The sequence below is a fragment of the Geospiza fortis genome, unplaced genomic scaffold, assembly GCF_000277835.1.
Source record: "Geospiza fortis unplaced genomic scaffold, GeoFor_1.0 scaffold200, whole genome shotgun sequence".
NCBI classification, from domain to species: domain Eukaryota; kingdom Metazoa; phylum Chordata; class Aves; order Passeriformes; family Thraupidae; genus Geospiza; species Geospiza fortis.
The window spans coordinates 1,662,086-1,686,914 of record NW_005054353.1 but is presented as its reverse complement, the minus strand read 5'-3'; the positions used below and the strand labels follow the sequence as shown (position 1 = coordinate 1,686,914).

Here is a 24,829-nt window from a genome sequence, read left to right as displayed (position 1 = left end):
AAATCACCACCGCCATACGGTTGCTTTAAAATGGCTCCTTAACCCCGCCGCGCGCGGTGTGGGCGAGCCCTTCAACGGGCGTTCGCCAGCAAACGCCCGGTTTGTGCCTCCCTGCTGGGGACAGGAGCCGTTAACACTTGCAGTCGCCTGGAATGTTAAAATGTGCTTAATTTATTCTCAAAGACGGAACATAGCCCTGCCATTGTTTGTCCTAACGTCACGTATAATGGCAAAAGTGGTTAAAAATGAAATGTTTGATTGGGGTATGTGGAACATACAGAAATAGATAAAGCACTCATGACCAAAACTGGTTCATGCTTTAATAATCTTGTTAAACTTTAAAGGATAATGTATCCCCAACGCACATTACCAGTTCCTTCAAATTATCAAGTTAGGATACGCAGAAGGATGGGGAGTCAGGGAGAAGTATTTTTTCTTCCTCTGTCAAAAGAAATTTCTCAATACCTCTGTTTAGCAGAGTTTGATTTTTTAAAAATTTTTTAAGTGCCGATAGGATGATTATGAAGCATTGCTGCCAGGTTGTGCTATCTGAAATATTGATGTTGAGGTCTTATTTTTAAGTAGTAAAATTTTCTTTTGTTTGTGAAAGCACAGCCTCCCGGCCTGAACGGCACTACCTGACACAGAACATCCCATAATGGGGATTCCCATTTTGGGAAACGGAGTTAGCATTGTGGGAAGGTGTACAACTCACAATTTAGATATTTGTTGCACTGTGGCTTTTTAACATCCAGTGTGGGATTAATTTGCAGATGCTTATGTGAAGTACCTCTGCATGTAACTGATTCTGTTAAGGCTCAGACTGCTCCTTGGTATTCTTTGTCCAGCCTTTATTGGGTTGTCTCCTATGGAAAGCTTACTATTAGATATTTTCTTTGTCAATTTTGCTGCACTGATAATGTAGTCTTATGAAAGAGTGGTGGCAAGAATTAGGATCATTTTTGTGCGTAAGATAGAAATTATTTGGTTTCGGTTCACCTTTGGATGCTTTTGTTTGTGTTTATTAAAATAACATACTTCTAAAAGTTTACAGTTTTTCATGAGGAATCAGTGACTTTAACTCTCTACTCCATGTGTCCATGTGTTTGAGCAGCCAGTGCTGCTAGTATGCCCTGTGTGCTGGATTTCAGTTGTACCTCTTACAGTTCCAAACTAGAGAATACACGTTGCTCTGCATATGAAGTTAAAACGCCTTTGTCCTTGACCAATGTCTGAATAATGCCTCACTATTTTTCCTCTTTAGAAATATCAGCATGGATAAAAATGAGCTGGTGCAGAAGGCCAAACTGGCTGAGCAGGCTGAAAGATATGATGACATGGCAAGTTGCATGAAATCTGTGACTGAGCAAGGAGCTGAGTTGTCCAACGAAGAGAGGAATCTTCTCTCTGTTGCCTATAAAAATGTTGTAGGAGCCCGTAGGTCATCCTGGAGAGTCGTCTCAAGTATTGAACAAAAGACGGAAGGCGCTGAGAAAAAACAGCAGATGGCTCGAGAATACAGAGAGAAAATTGAGACCGAGCTAAGAGACATCTGCAATGATGTGCTGGTGAGAAATAATGAAACTGTTGATCCATTTTTACTTAGAGTTGCAGAGTAAATGGTGCTGGGCCTCTGGGACTATTTCTAGTCTGTCAGTAAAGCTGTGGTCTCCTATGCTATTTCTGACAGTAAGGCTTAAAAAAATGTCTGAGTTTTTCTTTCCCTCTAATCGGCTGCTTATTTATATACAAATTATATTTATGAATGCTAATAAACTTGGAGGCATGTAGAAACATTATTGTACGTAAAGTAGTAGTTATGAAAGGTTAACATATTTCCCTGAGACTGAACTGTGTACAGGTTTAGTTTGGGGGTTTCTCCTCCCCAAGGGCCCCTTCCCCTTTAGTGCAGTATTTGAATCCTGAGATGTCTTCAATTTCTGCAATTTTAATATGCTGCTGTGGTTGTAAGAGGTAGTTCTTACTCTACGGAAATTGTGCCCCTCCCTGGCTAAGATGATGTAATGTTAGTTATGACTCAGCCGTGCAGAAAATTGCTTGCAGGAAGAGGCAGTAGAAATGCTGTGATACCCGCTTAAACTTAAATTTTTTTTTGTAGCAAACTCAAAGGGTGTTCAAGTTAAGCATTTTCTGAGACTTGTAGTTACGTTAATATGTGCATGTGTACAGCAAGCAACACTGTATTTTCACTGGGAGGTTGGTTTATGAAATCCAAACCTCTTTCAAATGCTTATTCCAGATTGTCAGGTTTTTTCAACTGTACACTCCTGTGGTGCCTCAGTGAGCCCGCAAGGAGCAGCTGTTCAGTCCTACAGCCACTTGTGAGGTAGAGGTTATGTCAGCAATAGAGTTGTCCACTGCCCTGTGGACGCTGCTGGCTGTCATCCCGTATGTGACAAGGGATCACCTGCAGGTGACAGAGTTATATGCGACATGAGGGAATGTTAAATAGCTGAAGGTCTGATACCATATGAATGTTAAGATCAATGAGTAGCATAAATTTTGCTTGATGTGTGAGATAACTAAATTATACAGGTGTTGATAGCTTCTAGAAGGCTGGTTCTTCAATGGTTTGTAAGAGTCAGTATGGGTAACTGAGTCTTGGCTTCCAGTTCAGGCTAGCTGCTATGGTTATTGTAACACACCCAATTTTGTATGTTTTGTTATCTCATGTAAGCATAATTCTTTAACTTCTACTCTGAAAATGAAATGCAGAACTTACTCATAGGAAAGAACTGATTTACTAGTACTTGTGTTGTAAAGTGGTGGTTCATCTATTCAAGCCCAGGAAATGTGGATCCGAATCTGGCATTCTAATTGGTTGTTATTTCTTTAATTTTTTTACTAATGGGAGAGTTGGGGTGGGGGTGGATGCTTACAGTTCAGGGTCTGAAATTCTTTTGTAAGCTACGTTTTGGTTTAAGAAATTATTTTAATTAAATGTGGGCTTATAAACCTTAGAAGAATTTAGTGTTTGCAATTAATTTTTTTGTCTGATAATGGAAACCAGGTTAAGGTGAAACTAGCTTTTATTGTGCGTGCTAAATACAAAAAACAAAACTCAGCTTTTGAGTTTGCTGCAACTAGAGTGCCTGGGAGGGGAGGAATATCAGCAGAGAGTCTTGTTAAATCTTGTGAATCTCAAAATGGACTTGAATTTCCCTTTGTGTTAATGAGACATATATAATTCAAAGAAGTTACTGTTCTTTGACATGCTACTATTTTTAAGAAGCTAATGACTAATTTTTAACATCGCCAGTCCAAGTTTTCTTAATACATTAAAGAAAAATTACTGTCCAGAAGAAACAATGCCTTAAGCAGTGATTAGCAGTAATAAAACTACTTTTTTAGACTTGCATTTAAAAAGAAAAAAATTACAACTTTTGTATTCAAATGATAGGATTTAAAAATACTTTCAAATGACATGTGCTACCTTTGATGTTGCCAATTACTTTGAAGATTTAGATTTATATTTAAAACTATACTCATATTTTCTTTCTTGAAGTATCCTATGCATGTTCATTCTTACCTAGAAATGTGGCTGACTATTGCTTTAACAGGAAAAAAAAGAACTGTGGTAAGATTCAATTGCTTAACATGAACACACTAGTCTGTACAGTGCTACATGCAAATGCAGAACTAGGGTTTGGTTTAGTTTTTGGGGTTTTTTTCAGAAGATCTCTGTCATTTTTATGCAGCATAATCTAATCTATAACTGTTTACAGAAGTGAAAAGTAGGGCTTACCCAATCTTTATTGGTGTGAGGTATACCATTAATTAATTAGACCTGAAATGTTAAACTTTCAAAGCTTTTAATCATGAGCCTTATGAATTAGAGTACAAAAGCAGCTCTGCAACTTTGGTATCTTTTATTGAAGCTGTGGCTCCGTTTGAGCTGTTGTTGTGTCTTCAGTTGTCTGCTAGTGTCTTAAGTAATGTTTAATGCTCAGGGGTGTTACATCACAGCCGTCCTAACTTCAGTGTTGAAGGGAGGAGAGCAATTTAGAGAATGTGTTTGTGACTAGAAGAGTGTGGCCAAAGCTGGCTCCTCTGCAGCTTCCTGCTCTCTTCCCTCATTTATTGGAATGAAATCTAGTGTACTGGAACAAATAGCTCCTCTAATCCTGTAGATACCAAATATAACAAACTCTGCCTGGGCTTTGTTTCCATTTCTTCTACTAATTTACAGAGAGAGTAGGAGCAATTAATGACGAACTTCTTTCTTGCTTCATCCCTCTTGGGCCCAATGATAAAAGTGTTAATAGTTATGTGGTCAGGTCCAAATGTTTATTTTTCTCCTTTACACTGACCTTGCAACAGGAAAAGACAGCATCTGCATCCTTGCCACTTCCTGAATCTTTTTTCTTCAGCCTGCCATGTAGTACATCTACAACTCTACAAAAGAGTTGAACTCGTCCTCTTGTTTCCTGCAGCCTCAGAGTGCTGCTGTACAAAGAAGAGACATCTTAAATATCTTGTTCCAGCACCAATTCTGTCAGATATGCATTTAAATATATTAAAGCGTAATATAACCAGCTCTAGTTTGGAGTTGGTCTGGTAGTGCTGGTAAACATCAAATAATTGTGACATATTGAGTGTAGTACAAGTTCCTTACACTGTGGCAATGAAGACTGTATTTCCAAGTTCTTCAGTAGTAATACAATGTGGGTGATGCTCTGTGTAAGGAAGTACATTGCCATACTTGAGCATCTGAAAAGTGCTTTGAGTATTATAGAAAATTTCCAGTCGATACAGGAAATTAGGCTTTTAGTTCAATACTTTTCCTTATGTTAGCTGTGTGCTTCAAGTTCTGTTTCGATTTTTATAGTAGAAAGGAGGGTCTGTCTAAAGTACCAGTATAATGATCTATAGTCAACTTCCATTTGTCATTTCCATAATAAAAATCGTTATTAATATAACAGGTGTGGATTTTCTTTAAACTGCTGTTAGCAGAGAAGTGAGTTGTAACTGAAGTGATTCAAATTAAATCTGCAGTAAGCTGAGTTTTTCAGCTAACAAGGGTTCTGAAGTACAGAGAAGAATGGAGAGATCTTTGAATAGCTAACACATTGCACTGCATGTATGTTAGAAGTTCTCAGGAGCTCTGGTAGTTTTCAGGAAGTCTCTTACATGAGCTAAATGTAAACTAATAATTGAAAACATGACTGGCTATCTTTGCATTCCTATGGATATAATTGCAGACAGTTGCACTCTTCCAGGCTGGCACATCCTGCAGCAGTCCCTGCATGTCCTCCAAGTGCACAGTATGTGACAGTTCCCATGTCCTTGCCCGATGCCCAGTCTTCCCCCTCCAAGTTCCACTGCAGAAATGCCCTAAGTAAATCTCCTCTGGCAGTGCCCAAGCACCCTTTCACCATTTCTTTTCCCTTTTAGTTGTTAAGGTCTGGAGAACTTGTGCAAACCTTGGCTGCCCTTCAGCCTTCTGGAGTTACTGTTACACATTGGTGCTACTCAGCACTTTTCCCCCACTCCTTTCCTACCAGAAAAGCGGCAGGTTAATGGTGTTGTTTAGGGCCTTCCAGTAAGATGAATTGTTTGCTTTCTTCACTACATTATTTCTTCCAAATTTTACCCTCAGAAGCCTAAAAACGTACTCCTTGTGCACTCATACTTGAGATTTCTTTGCACTTACTATGGATGCTTCGTGTTTTAGAAGTGGTAATGGTGAGAGCAGAAGGTTCAGTTATATCTCAGATTAGTGACTTTAGGTTAACATATCTTTTTTATGTATGTTGCTTGAGAGGGGGAGTAGAATGTTTAGTATCCTGTCATGGGGCTGCAGTTCACTGCGGGAAGGGAGTGTAATTCCATTCCAAATGCATCTAAATTGCTTTTTAAAGAGCATACCGCAGAATTAATGCCTATTGCTGTCATTCTCAAATTACTATGGAACTATTTTCTAGTTGCCTGCAAACATCTAATAAGTTACTATGTTAAGTTCTATAACAGAACATTAATTCTTAATGACAGGGTTAGGAAATTCGGTCTTCTCTCCTACAGGACGCCGTACGTTTTTTGACATGCACACGTGAGAATTGTCTTTTTAAAACTCAGCCACTGCATGCTCAGTGTGTCCTCCTGATAATTAAAGTGCACAGCTAACCTGTAGACTGAGGTTACCATACAACCTTCTTGCTATGATGATATCTGCTACTAACAGAAAATTGTGTTCTGACAGAAAATCACTACCTTTGGTTCTGTGATTCCTTCAGGCTTGCTTAATTTTTTATTTTTTATTGCACTTTGTCTTTAAGATTTGTGTCATTATTTTTCAGAAAAAAAAGGAGAGACATTTACAGAACCTTCTATTTCCAGAAATGTCAGTTACAGAAAGGGGGGATTAATATGTTGAAATCTGGGAGTTAGGTACCAAGAAGAATTGAGGTTAGAAGGGAGGTACCAAGAAGAATTGAGGTTAGAAGGGAGGTCATTGTGTTCAACTCTGGTCAGAACAGATCTAGTTTGATCGCTTTGCTCAAGGCCTTGTCAGTCACATTTTTATTATCTTTAAGCATGGAGATTCCACAGCCTGTCTTAATATTTGTTCATGTTGTTAAGGAAAGAATACTTGTGTGGAATCAGAGCTTCTCAAGTTCCAACTTGTCTGCTGCCTCCCGTGATGTCACTGTAGATCTCAAGGAAGAGTCTGGTTCCATGGTCTCTAGGCAGCTGAACACAGCAGTAAGATCTGCTGGAATTCTCTGGGCTGCAGAAACGCATCTCTCTCAGCCTTGCCTTGTCCCTCATGTACTCCAGCCCCATAGTCTCTTCAGTGTATATTTGGTTTTCTTGTGCTGTGGAGCTCAAACCTAGGCATAGAACTCAAGATGTCATCTCAAGTTGTTAAAATGTGCACTAAAAGATAGTAATTGGTAATGTGTTAGGGACATATGTGAAAATATGTGAGTACTCTGGTTCACAAATGCTTCTGTGAATTAATTTTTTATATATTGCAGAGCAAAATGTAGCCCGGATTTGCTAACTTACAAGGGGGGGTTATAATTTAGGCTTTTGTTTAACTCTGCAAGTCTGACTTTTTCAGTAAGGGTTTGGTTGGTATCATTGCTCAAATGTATTGAAGGTAGGGAGCAGAGGCAATTTGTATCAACCTCATTATTTCACTCACTTCCCTGATTGTAGCTACACCCTTTCGGGTTTGGGGTTTTTTTTGGCTGTTGGTTTTTTATTTTGGTTTGGATTGTTGGTTTGGTTTTTGTTAGGTTTTTTTTTTGTTTGCCTGCAGTGAAAGCAGTGCTTAAGCTAGAGTAATTTCCTTTACTTTTGTAATTGATTCAACTGTTGCAAAACTGTTGAATCTTTGATAATTAAATCATCGTTCATGTATCAGTTTAAATATAAGATTACTTGTGTTGTTTTTAATTTATTCTAATCTTAGCAAGAAGGGCATCCATAATGTTGACATGTATGTTTAATGCTCCCATTTATCATAAAATCAGCTAAGGTGCTTGCATAAATGCAGCTACTTCTTACATTAACTCTGCTTGCACATGTGGAAACACATATGTACATGTGTCTGCATCCTCTTGCATTTATAGCAAGTACGAGAAACCTTTATTATAACCACTAGCCCACTGTACTAATCTCATTTGGCATTAATGTTTAATAATTTGCTTTGATTTACAGTAAAAAGTTGCCGAGTGCTTATACTGTTCAAAAGCATCAAAGTAACAACTTGGTTTATTTGACAGCAGCCTTCATTGTTCAAGTACTTTATGTACCTACTGCTGATACTCTGCTCTAAACAGCAAAATAAAGTAAGCTGATAGTTTAGTCACCTGTGACAGATAACTCTTCATCTTCTTTGTGCTGCTGAAGGAAGAGCTTCATTGCATGTACTTGCAATTTTGTGAAGCTGATAATTGTATTTGTGTCACTGGTTGGTTGCTTAGAAATCTAAGAAGCAGAAACACTGCATTGCTAATGTATCAGCAGCTTCTTGTGCATGTGGAAGCTGTAAGTGGTAGAAACATAAAATTTAGAATATGAGCAGAGTTAGTGCAGTATGTGTTTGTACAGATGTGCAGAGATAATGCACTATCTCTGGTTTTATCTGGAAATTTCTGTCTCATTACCGTGCACGTGACAGGAGTGCATTTCTGAAACAGGTTCTCAAACACTTTACTCGTACTCTGCTCTGGGCACACATCAGCTCCTGCCTCTGCAGCTGGTTGTCCATTCAGGCAGTAGTTGACTACCATTTTTAAATAGCTTGGGAAAGCTTGTGCTGTTAAAGTTGATTGAACAGAATTAAGATAGTGATTATTTCTTAAACTCTTTCTTTTTTTCTTTTTTTAACTGAATGTTAACTTTTGTGCAGTGGATTATTTTTCTTGAAAACTGACAGAAGATTGGCAATGCCTCTTCAAAGAGAAGTAATAAAAAAGTCATGTTCTGCTGAGACCAACAGGAAATTATTAAATTTTGTAATCAGATATAATATGTTGGACTCAATGATCTCAGGGGTCTTTTCCAACCTACTTGATTCTGTGATTCTATAAGGCAGCTCACACGAGGCTGAGAAAAGTTGTCAGTTCGTTTTTGTTGGTGATGGGGTTTTTTTCTGGATATTACCCTTTGCAATTATGTTACAAAAGATTCAACAAAGGTAATCTGATCTTTCAACTGATCATTTTCTCCTAGTGCAGATTAGGTTTACATTGCTAAAATGGTATTTTTCCTAACAAAATGTTTTTATTAACATTGTATGTATAGTGAATCCCTAGTCAATCCATATTCTGCTTCAGGAGGTTTGAAATCTGCTCAGAGTGCAAGCTGCTAAAAGATAAATGGCTCTTGCTTCTATTTCTGAGCAAGGATAAAAAGTGTTGCATCATATTTATGGGGAGTTTTATTAGTATTTATTTAGAGACCAAAACTGTGGAGTCTTAAGACATGTTCTGGTTTGGAGTACAGCTGCAATAGATGTAGCTGAGACCTACATCCTGGGCAGAAATTCTTACCCAACTCAGTTGGTTTCAGTTTTTTATTATCTCAAGTTTCACAGAGGATATTGTGAAAAGAATAATGATTGATGCATCTGGTACCATTTTATTTTGATGCAAGTCCCCAGTATTCAAGAAGCAGTTTAATGAGGTGATGCTGAGGAAAAAAGGCCCAGGTAAAAATTACATATTGACTTTGATCTTCAATGGAAACTTTATTAAGATCTATAGCAATGTCTCAAAAATATTAAGACCTTTCCTAATGTTTTATATTAAGCGTCTTTACAGCTGCTGCCTTTCATATGAGTTTCTTCAGAGTGGGTTACTAAATTGGGGAGGTATTTTTACCTGTGTTTCAGAGTTTGGTTCCCTCACTGTCATGTTTGTTACGCATGCTTTGGTAGAAAACAATAATGATTGGCAGGAAACACCTGAGGAGCCTCTTGAATTATCTCAAGAGTGTATCCTGGTATGAGGCACACTTGCCTCCCTTGCCATAAACTGCCATAAACACTAATTGGAAAGCAAAACAGTAGAAGAAACTAGCTACTAGAGGGCATGGTAGTCTAAGTTGGGGAAGGCAGATCTGCAAAGGGAGCTACATTTGTGGCTGTAAAAGTGTGAACTGAGATGCTGCTCCTCATTGTCTCAAGTGCTGTTTCTTGTTTTGCTGACCAGTGGTCATGCCAAGCACCCTGTATGCATTTTTGTGCCTATACCTACTCCTAACTGACTTTTATCTCTCCCCCAGCCTATGTCTCAGCATGAAGATGATTTTTCAGGGTATTCTGCTTCTTCCATGTTTCCTTCACCTGCCCATAGTGATGCTGCTTTTGTTCACTTTTCTAAGGGAGCACATTTAGGCTGGTTTAGTAGTACTTTTATGTGTAAACTAAGATTTCTTGCCATTGTTTCTGTCATATGGGATTTTCTTCTGTCCATTAGTCCTTTCAGAACTTTTTTTCAGTTACTGTCTTCCTACTCAGACTTCATTTCCTCTGCTCGTTTCCTTTCTAGATCTTCACCAGATTGACTACAGCAAAACTGCTAATCAAGTGTACCTTTCTCTTGCTCTTAGCAATGCCACATCTCCCCCTGTTGCATAAACACTGCAGATAACTCTACAGTCAAATTCTTCCCTTCCCCTTTAAGATCCATTGTCCCAAATTCTGAATTCCTCCCCTGCTGAGGGTCGTGCTTCTCACTTCATCTCTTCCAGCCAGCCTTGTCACCTTTCTCAAACTTCTGCTGCTTTTTCTGCGAGCAGCCAATTTGATGGGAAGAAAGAATAACTGGTACTGAGAACAGGCAGCAGGCTGCTTTCCTTCTTCAGCAGAGATCTCCAGTGTCTCAGCAGCCACTAATAGTGACAGCTTTTCTTGTATTCCTCTTCTAGTGAGCAAACTAGTAGAGAGAATTTCGTAGGTGACTTTAAACTCTAGTGTCACTTTTGGCTGGAGTAGAAGGCTGAGAACAGTCCTTTTGGTTTTCACAAGAGGGATGGAGGTCACCCATGAGGCAGCAGTTACAGAGCCCTTAATCCCAAACTCTGGGCAGAGCTGTAATCGGGAGCAGCAGAGTAAGCCTGGGTCAAAACAGGGTTTGGGAAGGGATTGTCTAAAAATATACCTCTTAAAAATGCAAATACTTGTCTCTTTCTCCAACAATTTAGATGCATGTGTGTAAATAAACTGGCCACAAATGGTTTAATTAAACCCTCTGTAGTGTGTGTGCCAGTCTCTGCCGTGCAGCTAATTGCATGTGTTTTATAGCTTGTAACTTTCTTAATCCTCGTGTGGAAAACGGTCATGGAAAATCACTTGCTAGCTTCTAATGGGAATTGATTGGAATATTTTTTTTTATGAAACTGAGAAGCAGTTTAAAGATAAAAGTAACACTCATGTACAGGTACACAGGTATCTGCAGCTTCTTCTCTGGTGCATTGTGGGTATTAAGGTTGTTTTGATGTAATGGGAGTTTGAACAATGTGTGGAATGTGGACAAGAAGCCTTTTAAATGTTATTACCTCCAGAGAAACCACATCTGGCTCAGAAAATCCCTGGGCATTGATGGAGGCTAAGAGAAGCATGAGACTTTTTTGCTTTGTTCCTATGGTTTTTCTAGTGGCATCCTCTTTTGGGCAGTGTTGCAGTGAGGTTAGCAGACAGAGGACTCCTGTCAGCCAGTATGATCCCTCTTGTGTTCTTACATCTTGGAGAAGAATGCTACTTACATTGTGAAAATACCAGGCTGATGTCATTAAATATTTAATAAGTGTCAAGCTGTGCTTGAAAAAAAGATAGTTTCTTTCATGTCTTCATGAATTTAAAAAACACGAGTTCTTCCATGTCCGTCTTCATCCCTATGTTGTATACCATGGGTGGGTGACTAGTGAGTTGAAGTTCAGCTACTACTCTTGTGTAATTTATTCTCAAAATTAGAAAAATCATAACTATTGTTAGGTGTCTTTTGATACTGGATGAAAACATAAAGGCTGCTTATTTACTAAACAAAAAGCCAGGTTATTTCAGAGAAGAACTGGTAGTATTTAAAGTACCTAAAGTTTATCAGTATATTCTCTTTTGAGTTTTCCCATTCTGCATCTTGGTTCTTTTGTGCAAAAATATCTTTTTATTTCTTCTATGGTTCTAGTGGTTTTATTCAATTAGATATCTCAATAATTAGATTTTCCATATTTAAAAGTAAAACTTCTTGTTCCCAGTATTTTAACTGTGTATTATCCATTAATTGCTCCTACATTTTTCTAGAATCTGATGATTGTTCTTATTTTCCTGCTTGTCAGGAGGGAAATTTATAAATAGAAAATCAAGCTGTTGATGCAATCATCTCTAGTGCATTAATAATTATCTAAAGTTTCTAGGCAATAACATGTACTGAGACCAAGCCTTTAATATAGGGAAATTAGCACTGAACTAGAAGCAACAAGGCAAAACTGAGCATTAAAATAAAATTAATTTTATGTTCTTATAGTGGATTTGGGAGTAGATTTGTCGCCCACAGATGTCATTTGTCAAGGAAACAAATGCTTTTAAAACGAGTAGTTTTAGGCTTTAAGTGTCGGGAAAGGACACTTCAAGTCTTTGTGTTGACTTCCTGTCTTCAACTGCAGGCCTCACCACAGCTGGACGGCTAAGCATGTCCACTTGCAGTAAGAAGCAGGCAGAATTTTGGGAGAAGGTTGGCTATTGGGGTTTATCGGTAACTACTTGTTAGGCTTCTTTCACATTCCTAAGTCTGATAACTCTTAACCTTTCAGACTTGATCTTGCAAAACCACAGGAGCCTTGATGGAAGGCCTTTCATCAAAGTGGCTCAAAATGTGAAGTACTTCGTGTTGCCACCTGTTGGCTGTATCCTGTTCAGGCAGTAGAATAGATGTAAGAATGAAGGAAGTAAATCTCTCTCCAGTTTAGTGTTTAAAATAAGCCAGAATTGAAATTTACCATTAGGATAATTCAGGTTGTGTGCAGACAGTTTCTGGTATGTCTTTGGAGACAAAGACTTTTCTGTAGTGCTTGCTGAGGGTGAGGGAACATACCAAATCCTACCAATGGTATGTGTGAGCACAGCTGACATCTCCTGAATTTGAGTGTGTTTGTTGGCCAGTGCAGAGAGGCAGAAAGCTGTTGGCTTAGTCATAGCCAGAATCACAGGTGTGAAGTGTTGAAGCCTGATCTTTGAACAGCCAGCATATTAGTAAGAGTTGATACTCAGATTTAGTACATCCTTTCTTTAAAAAAAGTAATTCCCATTAAATCTTTCTGAAAAGACTTACAAAAAGTGCTAGAAGCACTGGTACAAGGTGTTACAGATTTGGGCTGAAAAGTGCTCTGAAGTGCTGCTGCATCTGCCTAGTTGACTACAATAGTATGGTTTGTTTCACAGCAGTTAGATTCTTGCTGTCAAATTAAAAGCTCTGACAATTACTGCTGTCTCCTTGGGGGGTTTCAAAGGCAGGGACTGTTTAGTTTTGTTCAGAAAACTGTTCCTACCAGATGCTGATGAAGATGCTGTAATTAACTGCCCATGTGTTAGTATATATCCAGCCTGGATGGGAGTTTTGTGTGGTAGCAAGGAAGATCATGAACAAGCATGAGACCTTAACTACATAAAATGTAATAATAGATGTGGGCTGTATGGACTGCAGTTGTCAGGTTGCTGTATGCATTGCAGGGATGCAGATCACATCAGCTTAGTAAATACAGATCACCTAAGTGAGCCAGTCTTGGCCTAGCTGCTCCCACTTCAGTGGCCTGCATGGTGATCAGCTCTATACTCATAAACACTGCCCTATCAACTGGTAAAGGAGAGAGAAGGTGGCCCTGTATTGCTGGTATTGTCCTGTATGCAAAAACAACCTATCAATAGAACTTAAATACCTAGATATTCCTCCTTGTGGAAAAGAATGTATCCTCCAGAGATGCTTTGCAGTTAAAGCTTTTAGAAAAATCCACAAACTTTAAAAGGTTAGTAGTTTCATTGGTCTTACCTGTCTGGCTTTCTGTAGCCATACCATGTCCATGCAGGTTATGCTTTCACAACCACTCTAGGATAAATCTGTGTACCCTGAATCTTGAGGCTAACTTTAAAGGAGTGGTCTGTGTCTACTTCTGCCAGTAAAAGAAAATAGATCCTGAAATAAATGGACTAATACAAACAGAAGAAACTGAATTTATATGACCAAATAAATCATAGGGTAGGGATCTCCTTTCAGTCATTTCACATGTTAGCTTTTAAATATTCATCTGTTTTCAGGGTTTATTGTTGCTGTTTATGAAGTATTTGGCATAAATAAAATTTTTCCAGAGATACGTGGCACCCCAGTCCTACGTGTTGTTTGTATAGAATGGACTCTTTCATCCAAATATGAGTAAGCTCCCAGTGCAGTTTGACTTGGAGTCTCTGCATTGGCTATATTTTGTGAATAGCTGTTCAAAGGGATTTTCTCAGTTCATCAGTCTTTGAAATTCAGTATGGCTTTAGAACTTCTTGCAGTACAAGATTTACAGTGTTCAAGCTCCTTTTGCCCTGCTGGTGTTGGTCTGTTTAAAAAGATAATTAGTAGTCTTCCCTTCTATCTGTCTGCTGGTGCAATTCACCCATTCAGTTTGCAAACATCTTCACCTCATTTGTGATCTAAGTGAAGTTTAAATCTTGGAGCTTGGTTCCTGCTGTGTGAAAGAGTAGAGCTGTACATTTTAATCAAATGACCTTCTGTAGGGATGAGGAATAATTTCTGTGTCTGGAATCACTAAAAACATTTTGGTCCGGCCAATCAATGGTGGATGCAGAAGAAGGGCAACTCCCCACAGTGCCAGAAGTGTAGGTGCAAACTGCCACACCTGGTTTAATTGAAGTCTCACAGAGAAAAGCTGATAAGGAGCCTTGTTCTCAGTAGCTGGCAAGCTTCAGTTGTCACTGGAGGTCCTTGGCACTCAGGAAAATGTCATAGCTGCAAACCCTGAGGCTCTCTAGTGGTGAGGACGGAGTGTGTAAGGAGTCACAGAGAGCTGAGGTGTGTGACCCATAAAGCTGCTGGCCTCCTGCTACATCCCAGCCTCACTGGAGACAGAGCTGGCTCTGAACTCTTCTCCTGGTGTTGTGGGATGCCCTCAGAAGGGTGCCTTTGGCATGAGGCAGCTCAGCAGCCCTTTTGACTGTCTCCAGAAAAATACTTCTGCTGCTCACTGGCTTGTGTTGAGTTCCTTCTGTTGCCAAGGAATTGTCTCTGCTGTCATTTGGATGGGAAGTGAGGACATGCAGGATTTTTCAGTGTCTCACTGTGGGGTTATAAAGTGAAGCTATATACCAGGTCCCACAGTACTGAAAAGGCCTAATATTAAAGAAATAAATCCACTATGTTGAAGCCACTAAAGAAAGTCCACTTACAGGTTTTGTCTCATTGTAGCATAGGCATGGCTGAACCTTGTCTTTCATGTCTGTCAGCCTGATTTCTGTATTATCTGTCTGCTGCAATAGAAATGAGAGAGATGCTGTGGTGGATAGCTTCATTTTGAGGAGCTTCATGCAAGTTTGAGTCTACCAATAAATATTCATTATTCATATAAATGAATTAGCAGTACTTTGATTAAAGAAAAAAGCAACAAAAACCAAGACCAGACTTGCTCTTCTTGCTCTTTCTGTGAATTACAGTTTTCTGTAGCTTAATAGTCGGCCTGCTAGGCAGAGCAGGTACCCCAGGTGTCCATGTCACAGTGCAGTAGTTGCAGCCTGTCCCAGCAGTGTCCTGTAGGACATTCATTTAACCTCCTGGATGGCCTTGAGAGGAAAGTGCTCTAAAGCAGCCATCATTTCTGTAAGTTGGAACTAAATTAGTTTGTCTGTTTCTGTGGTATCCTTGGAAGTAAAAGCTAAAGAAGTGTAGCAAAACTGCAGTGTCAGTCATCTAATTTATACAGGAAAAAATGGCCAAAAATCTGTACTGAAACTTCTTTTAAAAAATTATTTTCTGCATAGCCTTCACCAAGTATATGTACCAGCTTCTGATTGAATTCTGACTATTCAGGCATGCTGTACCTTTTTTGACTTTTAAATAACTGACTTTTCTTTTAGAGTCTGACTTCAAGCACTCAATATCGCAAAGTTTGACAAGCTTGTACCTTAATTTGACTGAATGTGTTGAAGCTAGTGATTTTTTTCCTTTTTTTTCATCATAATAGAATTCTTGCTAAGTTACATGACTGCCTCAGCTATGTTAACTTGCTATGTTAACAAGCAGTTAGAATAATCTAGAAAAACCTGGTCTTAAATGTCAGCCCATGGGGAGGATTTGGTGGAGTGACTCTGAGAGCTACTTTGCTTTGGAAGATAATGGAAATACCTGTTAGGGCAGCACATAAAGTCAGATAGAAGTGCTATGGAGCTGAATGTCAGATTGTTAGCTGTCTGGAAATGCAAGAATACAGGTTCACCTTGTGGTTTCTTGCTGGGAATGCCAGTGGTGCATTAAAGTTAATGGGAGCTGGGCTGAGGAAGCTTATCTATTGCCTGTGTATGTAAAATAACGAGGTCTCTGATTTGGAGACTGATTATATCAAATCCTTTTATTAGATTTTGTGGATGCAAGCTTTCTTCCATGGTATACCCTCTGCCCAGAGTCTTTGGACTACCTTACTTCTGCCAGAGTTCTGTATAGTGATTTATAGAAAGCCATCCTTTGTTCATATAAACTCATGTGTTAAATTGACACAGCCTCCTTCTCCCCATCAAGGCACACAATGCAGCATTCTTTTTAAATCTAGAATTGGAATCCAGAACATGTTCTCTAGCTGACTGTGTTATGTAGGATGTGAAGAAAATAAGCAAGAAGTGAAGCTGTCTTGACTTTGAAATAAATGGAAATATAATTGAATTGTTGGTTCAGCATATGTTCAAAACACTGTGTTCTTTGTTTCCCTTTTAGTCTCTGTTGGAAAAGTTCTTGATCCCCAATGCTTCTCAAGCAGAAAGCAAAGTTTTCTATTTGAAAATGAAAGGAGACTACTACCGTTACTTGGCTGAGGTTGCTGCTGGAGATGACAAGAAAGGTATTGTATGTCACCTTGTAGATAAACATTGTCCAGTTAGATTGCTTTTGGTGGGGTAGTGACACAACCCTAATTTTAGAGTAATTCTGATTTGCATATAAATTTCTTTAGTGATAGGCTTCCCGTTTTCTGAAGGAAAATCATAGATTGTTGGGTTTCAAGAGTTACAGAAATATTCACATACGTGCCGATGGAGGCACAAAACAGGCACTGAGTTACAAAATCTTGAAATTGTCTCCAACTTCCACACACATGTATCTGGTTTACCACTGAAGCGCTGGTTTATGCATTTCGGTGTGGCTGAATCTTAGGGGTTTTACCTCTTAGACTTACTCTTGCCATTCCTCCTGCATTTCTACGGAATATAGGAAGTCTGCATAGGTTCAGTGAGCAAAGAGACTAGAAACAACCTGGAGGAGAAAAGATTTAATAAAACTAATTTTACTGTTAGGAAAGTTTATTCTGTAACCACAATAGTTTAATGTCCAAATGTCTTTCTATTTCCTCAAATTTCTTATAATTTCATGTAAGCAGGTTGTCACAATTGTAGGTAAGTTGCCTTCACCTAATTTTAGTTTAAAAAGTTAATGTTAGGTACTCATCATTTTGAGTTCCTTACCTGCTGTGGTGGGAGCCACCCTGACAGCATTGCTGCCTCTGTGCAGAGTCCCCTTCAGTTCAGAGCAATGCATTAGCAAGATGCAGCTCGCTGCAAACAGTGCCAGGCTGTTTCCTGGAGCCACTTCAGGGCTGCTGGCAGTGTGCCCTGAGGAGCAGTACAGAGCCAGCCTGGTGTGTCAGACTGCCTTGAGCTGCCCTGGGGATGCAGGAACCCACAGGGGTGAGGAGTGCTGAGCTGTGCAGCCCCACTCTACCCTCAGCAGCTCCTGCGGCCCGTGGCTAACCCCCCCAGTGTGGCACAGAACCATGGCTGTGGGACCTCAGACTAGATTGAGCCTGTCATAGATGTGAAGCAGGCATGGAATAATTTCAAGGGGATAGATGTGTCTGCTTTACTGGCATGTGTTATATCCACATTTCACAGTGAAGCCCAGTTTTCCCAGCATGCTGGATAATAGGGAGTTACACAGAGATCCTCATACTTAGTATGTAAGGCTGGATTTGGTTTCTGATGTTTACTGCATGCAAACTGAGCCAGTCCAGGTGACTGCAGAATTGTGTGTGTTACCAGTGCTTTAGATCTGCTAAAGAGAGTTACCATGTTTTCCTTTGGTAATTTTAGTGATCTCTGTTCACATGCATAGGAGGTACAATATTTTGAGTCCCAAAGTTTCTTTTTGTATTAATTAACAGGCTCTAAAATTAGACTGTGAAAATCTTTGTTTAAAGTGCTTTTAAAGTTTATTTTTATTTAACCCAGTCTCCTGGCTGAGCAGTTTTTAGTGGGTTTCCATTTTTTCAATTCATCCCCTTCCTCCAGTGTTTCATGTCACATGTTTTTCCTGTATGTTGTCTGTGACCTTGAAGAAGAGCAGTTGATAATTATTATGTAGGAAAGAATGGCTGTTCAGTTGGAGCAGTAAATACAGCAACAATATAAAGCTCCCAATACTAGGAATTAGATTTTTATCTTCTTAAACCACATTGTTTATTTTATCGGCTGGGGCTTCTTTATGTCAGTCTAGGAGACAGGAATGTCAAGCAGGTACCTCGCTCCATTTTATCCTTTAACTTTGGAGCTGCACTTCCTAAAGAATTCAAGGTTAAGAACTTTCTTATACTGTGTGACTGATTTAAAAATTAACAGAATACATCAAATTATGCACTAAGTGCTCTGAATTGTTGCTCAAAAGGTAACTTTTCGCAGATAGGGAGAAGAAATACACTTTTTGCTTTGAAATTATGTTAAAGAAAAATTATTAGAAAATAAAACTCTCAGCTTCATTCCCTGAAGTTACTTGTTTTTCATTCTGCTTGTTTTGCCTTTCATAAACAGTACCATTTTCTAAGGCTTTTCCATTATGAGAGGAGTTAAACATTTCTCACAATTTCTAAATTTAACTTGCAGTAAACCTAGTTCTTCTCAACTGCAGTGTACTAACTTCTGGTCATTTTCAAGACATTAGGGCAGCTGTTTGATCTGAAGCATTCCATTATTAGTGGTGAGTGCAGAGAGAGCACTGTTGATGAACTGTGCAGTGCATGTCCTCACTCTTCCATGTGAAGAGAACAGTATGATGCTTTAATTTTTGTGACTATCTGAAGGTGAACAAATGGTGATTGTATAGATATCCTGAGTATTAGTATTCAGTTGTTTTCAGACTTGAGTCTGAAAACTCCTTACTTAAATCCTGCTTGTATTTTTGAGTCTTTATCTTAAAATTCCTTTGTTTTTGAATACATGTGACTGCACTCTCGCAGACATCATGCTGGATGCATTTCTGGTTTGATCCAGAAATGTTAGGGTTGGAATCCTTTTTGCATCTGAATTGGATGACTTTCTGCCCACCTTTTTCTCAGATGCTGGTGGAGAGCTGAGGAACAAGTGCCTCTTTGTGCTCAGCATGCAGCGGCTCCCTGGCCCCTGCAGCCTGTGGGCTGTGTTGGGCCATGATCTCTGACTTGTGCAGGCAGAACCTGCTCCAAGTTCACGTGCCTTCAGTGAAAAAGGAAACTGTTGAGCTCTTCAATCTTCATATACACATTGTGGTTGCTGGTTTTTCCAAGTCTTAATAACTTGTACAACGTCACAAGAGTGACAAGAGATTCATCTCTAAAATAAAGGAGCCAAATTATTAATTTTTCTCCCTTCAAAGTTTATAGGTACTAGAACTTCTAAGTTAGGTAAAAATGCTTTCCATATCTGCACGGGAAATAGAACTGTGTTGGAAGGTTTTAAAAATACATATTTAATTTTAAATTTTATTTGAGGTATGCCACACTATCTTTGCTGAGTGTTTTGAATGGAGACTCATAGATGACTGTCACTGAAAGGGTTCAGCATGACAAGCAAAGGTCATCAGTGTTTCCTGTGACTAAAATGTGGCTCTCTAATGCTCTACAGTGTTTAAAGACATTGAAATTGTGGTACTGTATCAAGTAGATGTTGGGTTTTATCTTCAGTGCTACAAAACTGCTGCAAATATTTGTAAATACAAGTAGTCACAGGGCATTGGGAAGAGACTCAAAGCTGTAATTTGGTCAGTAACAACTTCCCTCCTTTTTAATAATTTGAAAATGTAATTTAATAAAATCTTTATTAAATAGCGACTTGTTAGGTAAAGTGCTCATTCACAGGCATTCACTCCTGACATGGTTTCTTCATGCAAGTGTGAACACAGTCCTGATTGTATCCTGCATACAGTGTGTGAATTACTTACTTGTTGTGGGTTTTGTTTGTGTTTGTTTTTTCCCCAAAGGGATAGTGGAGCAATCACAACAGGCATATCAAGAAGCTTTTGAAATCAGTAAAAAGGAGATGCAACCAACACATCCCATCAGATTAGGTCTGGCTCTGAACTTCTCTGTGTTCTATTATGAGATTCTCAATTCCCCGGAGAAGGCCTGTTCCCTTGCAAAAACGGTAAGTCAAAGAGGGGGAAATTCCATTTAAATTATTTGCATAACCTTTTGTCACATGGCTAATAGAGTTGTTTGTTTTTATAACACTAGGCTTTTGATGAAGCAATTGCTGAACTTGATACATTAAGTGAAGAGTCATACAAAGACAGCACGCTAATAATGCAGTTACTGAGAGACAATTTGACAGTGAGTATCATCAAAGTTTGCAAATAGATTACAGAATTGGTCTTCTGGCACTTCAGGGTGTCCTTTTTGTTCCTGGCCATGGAGCTGTGTCTGTCACTCAGAAACAAGTCTACAGTACATCATCCTTCTGAGCTAAATATTTTTCCTGCCTAGTTTGTTGGGCTTTTTTTCCCTTGTTTTGTTTTGATTGTTTTTCGGTTTTGTTTTTTTTCTTTCCATACTAATTAACATGATTTTCTGACAAATTAACCACATTTTTCAGATTATTTTATTCAAGGAATCTAGCATGTTTAAATGATGAGTCTGAACTGTGACTGTCAAACCTACTGCCCAGTGTTAAGCAGCATTTGAGAATACAGTTGCATTTGCCTCTTAAAGCTTGTGTCAAATTTCATATAGCTTATTCTGCATTAAAGTATCTGCAAGGTAGAGATTCTACATGAAAACTGGAAACAAAGCAAGCAAGTCCCTTTAAGGACTTGTGGTTTAGAGGTTTTTTGTTTGGCTTTAATTTTGGTAAAGCTGAAATGGAAATTGATGTTAGCCTGGCTATTTCCATGGCAGTTGTAACATAACTGTCTTAATTAATTTTTTTTTCCTCCTTGGACTCACAGCTGTGGTGTAAGTTGTCAGAATAATCAAAATCTTCATCCTGTGTGTGGGATTTTTTTATTGTACTTTGAACTTTAAAACTGGCAAAGATAAACGTCTAAAGCAAATGAAGCTTAAATGTGAGCAAACATGCAAGAGTGTAATTAGATGGCTTAGTTCACTCCTTGGTCTGTGGGGAGAAGAGCTGCGAGCAAAAAATGAAAAAAATAAGAAACACTTACTGTTGCCACATGTAGCCCCTTGTTAACACTTTGTGCTTCTGATGTCAGACACCTTTGCAAAATAGCTGCACTGCTTTAAAAATAACTACAAGTAAAATTGTGCAGTTGTAAAAAAATGGAGTTGCCATACTTTCTGCTTTTGCATCTAACATTTAATTTCTCTTGTGTTTTGGAACCTTTTCCATGAGAATGGCAACTTAACACTGCTGCAAAAACTACTTGTTATTGTTCCATTTGTTGCTTACTAAACAAATGGAAGTGATTTCTCAACCTCTGTATTGGAGACAGATAAAGTGTTGGCATTGCTCTCAGTGTCTGTGTACTGTCCCCTTGAGTGGGATTGCTTAAGAGCTGCCCTCTGAATGAGTGGTTTTGAAACAGGAGAGAAGCTGACTTTAACTGTTAACTTTCCAGTAAAAATAATGTAAAGCTTGTCATAGCAATTGGAAAGCAAATTGTTTCACACAAGAACAGAAGTCAGACTGAGCTACTATAGTGTGTGAATTAGGGTAGTAGGCCTGATAATTGATGTGAGCTTTCCATTGCAAGGAGAAAGCTGTAAACAGATGGAAGATTCCATATTCTTGAATAAGTTATGTATCTTGCCTTAAATGCTTAGTGTGGTGTGTACAAGTGCATTGATTCCATGTTTATCCACAACTTCTTGAGGTAGAAAATAACTTCTGATATGTGTGTGACTGACAGACTACAGTGAATTTCATAAATATAAAAAAGGTCTGTTTTACTAGTTATGCAAGTGGTGAAGTCTGAGGTAGGTGGACTTTAGACAGTGATTTAGTATGTTGATCAGTTCTGTGCAGTTGCACTTTTCTCAGTTGTTGGTTGTCTTACCTCAAGTCTTGTATGGCTGAAGAAGTCTGTTCATTCTGTGTGGGGACTGAAGGCAGAGAAGTGTTCAGAGGGCTGTTTAACATATCAAAATCTGTTTTACTGGAATTTCTAGGTAATTTCTTTGCTCTGTTAAAAAATTTTGTTTTCTTTTATCAAATAAAAGGCAGTCCTTCCTAGGCGTTTCCCTCCCACCCCGAGCAGATTGGTTAAAGTGATCTCAGTGTCTCAATTGGTAAAATTGGTAAAGTCCCTTTCATAGCAGTCAGGCCCTTTTGTCTTAATGAATGTGTATTTTAGATTGGACATGAGGAAAATTTTCATCACTAAAAGGGTTGTCAAGCAAGGTGGCCCAGAGAAGTGTTAAGTCACCATCCTTGAAAGTATTTAATTTGTGTAGATGTAGTATTTGGGGACATGGTGGACTTGGCAGTGTTAATGGTTGGACTTGATGATATTGAAGGTCTTTTCCATCCTAAATTACTCTTGTGACTGTATTCTAGGGGTGATGATTTAGAATAGAAACTTCTGATTTCTGAATTCTGATAAAAGACGATAGAATTGTTCTTACTAATTCTCCATACAAGAATAGCACTGAATTTGGGACTAATGTAGTAATACAGTAATGTACTAAAGATTGCAGTGCAGCTCTAGAAACAGACTATTGGTGTGCTGTTATCTTCAGTAAAATAACTTGTTGCTTAGTGCCTTCAGCAAGGAGGAGTAGGTGCAGATGCCATGCATTATGTTCAGAGCAAGGACAAGGCTGCTGGTCTTATGCAGGTTTCATTGTTGCCTTCTGCTCCTGAAAGCATGAAATGTTTCTGATGATGGATTTTAAAAATAAAGGCATTCTGTAAGACTTCATTGGTACAGCACTGTCAGTGGAGAGAATGGTCGGTTTTATGTTTTACCACCTTATACTGTAGAGCATGAATCATTGGATTAGTGCTTCTTTAACTCCATAAAGTGAGAGATGACAAATCATATTGGGCTGGGAATAGTTTGGAGGCAGCCAGCATGAAGATAATTTGGTTCATGAAATAATTTCTTGGCACTGACTGTTCCTCTGGAACTGATGCTCAGTTTCCTTAGCTGGTACTTAATCTTGATATATGGTTCCTTAGTGTGATTTTATGGAGCTGAAAATAACATTTTGTGCATAGTGCATGCCTAGCCTGATTTTCTTCCGTCCTTGCCCTGCCTGCCAAGTTGGCAGCTCAGTGTTCTGAAAGTTGCTAAAGGGGAGCACAACTAACTGAACAGAGCCAGAGGGTAGAGATTTTGATGAAATATTTTGGGGTTTAAAAAAACAGACAAAACCTTCAGATGCCTGTTCTGAAGAAAAAGTAACATTCACTGTGGCATTGGATGTGGAGAGATAATTTTGCTGAAGTTTTTCCTTCAGAAAGGCACGTAAAACTTGCTTGAGGAGAAAGAAATTGCTGTTAGTTCCTGATTCTCACTTACCTGCTTAGGAGACCTGATTCTTGCCTGCTTGTTAGTTGTATTTTAGTGAGCCCTGTGAGTAAGATACTTGGGTTTTCACTGTTCATAAACTTGCTCATTAAATGCAGTGTAGGGTTGGGTTGCCTAGAACTGAATTTCCATCTTCCATAGCCAAGAAATAGATTCATGTTACTGTGTGCTTTTTCTTTCTCCACAGTGTTTAGTAGGACCTGTTAGAAGTTGCTATTATTAAGACATAGACCTTTCTAAAAATTACTTACTAATTATTAGTAATATATAATAATGTACCTGTTACTCTTCTTTTCTTTCCTAAACAGTTGTGGACATCGGATACCCAGGGAGATGAAGCTGAAGCAGGAGAAGGAGGGGAGAATTAACCAGCCTTCCAATTTCCATCTGCCTCATTCTGAAATTTAAACAGTAGACCATTTGTCATCCATGCTGTCCCACAAATAGTTTTTGTTTACGATTTGACAGGTTTATGTTACTTCTATTTGGATTTCTATATTTCCCATGTGGTTTTGTTTAATATTAGGGGAATAGAGCCAGTTAACATTTGGGGAATTTATCTGTTTTCATCTGAGGTGGCCAATATAGGGTTGTGAAATTTTTATACAAGTTTTACATGTTTGGCATAGTACTTTTGGTACATTGTGGCTTCCCACAAGGCCAGTGTTAAAACAGCTTTCTATGTCAGGCAAAGATGACTGCTTGCATATTGGTCTGTCACGATGGAAAAAAGGGATAATCAATGTTGCAGCCACAGGTGTAGTTAGTCTGAATATCCAAGCTGGAGCACACATGGCTGTGAATAAACTGATGTCCCATAGATATTGCATGTCAGGGGAACATGTGACATCTGTGGAATATTCCAATCAAGTGTACATCTTTGATTGCAGCTGAAGTGTTCCTTAAGACAGTTTGATTACCCAGTCAGCTTTCTCTAGAGAAGGACAGAGAAACGGTTCACATTCCATTATTTGTAAAGTTACCTGCTGTTGCTTTCATTATTTTTGCTACACATTTTATTTGTATTTAAATGGTTTAAGCAACCTAAGAACAAATGTACAAGTAAAGATGCAGTAAAAAATGAATTGCTTGATATTCATAATGACACTGTATATCGAGCACAGCAGTAAAACAAAAACCCATGTATTTAACTTTTTTAGGTTTTTTGCTTTTGTGATTTTTTTTTGATACTTGCCTAACATGCATGTGCTGTAAAAATAGTTAACAGGGAAATAACTTGAGATGATGGCTAGCTTTGTTTAATGTCTTATGAAATTTTCATGAACAATCCAAGCATAACTGTTCAGAACATGTGTATTAAGTTGATGTAAGTGGAATAAAAGTTTTATGAATGGACTTTTCAACTA

General features: G+C 38.7%; 1 protein-coding gene across 1 annotated transcript; it reads left to right on the top strand.

The window, feature by feature from the left end:
* The first annotated feature begins 1,060 nt into the window (after positions 1-1,060).
* On the top strand, positions 1,061-24,829 carry YWHAZ (tyrosine 3-monooxygenase/tryptophan 5-monooxygenase activation protein zeta). The gene is made up of 5 exons (XM_005423458.2): positions 1,061-1,568; positions 16,449-16,572; positions 19,953-20,116; positions 20,206-20,301; positions 23,771-24,829. The coding sequence occupies exons 1-5, from the start codon at positions 1,275-1,277 to the stop codon at positions 23,828-23,830; spliced, it is 738 nt and encodes a 245-aa protein (XP_005423515.1). The 5' UTR covers positions 1,061-1,274; the 3' UTR covers positions 23,831-24,829.

Excerpts from the sequence above, each read along its gene's own strand:
- YWHAZ (XM_005423458.2), top strand. The coding sequence starts at position 1,275 with ATGGATAAAAATGAGCTGGTGCAGAAGGCCAAACTGGCTGAGCAGGCT. Across the intron at positions 1,569-16,448 it reads ACATCTGCAATGATGTGCTG|TCTCTGTTGGAAAAGTTCTT; the intron begins GTGAGAAATAAT and ends TTTCCCTTTTAG. Across the intron at positions 16,573-19,952 it reads TGCTGGAGATGACAAGAAAG|GGATAGTGGAGCAATCACAA; the intron begins GTATTGTATGTC and ends TTTTCCCCAAAG.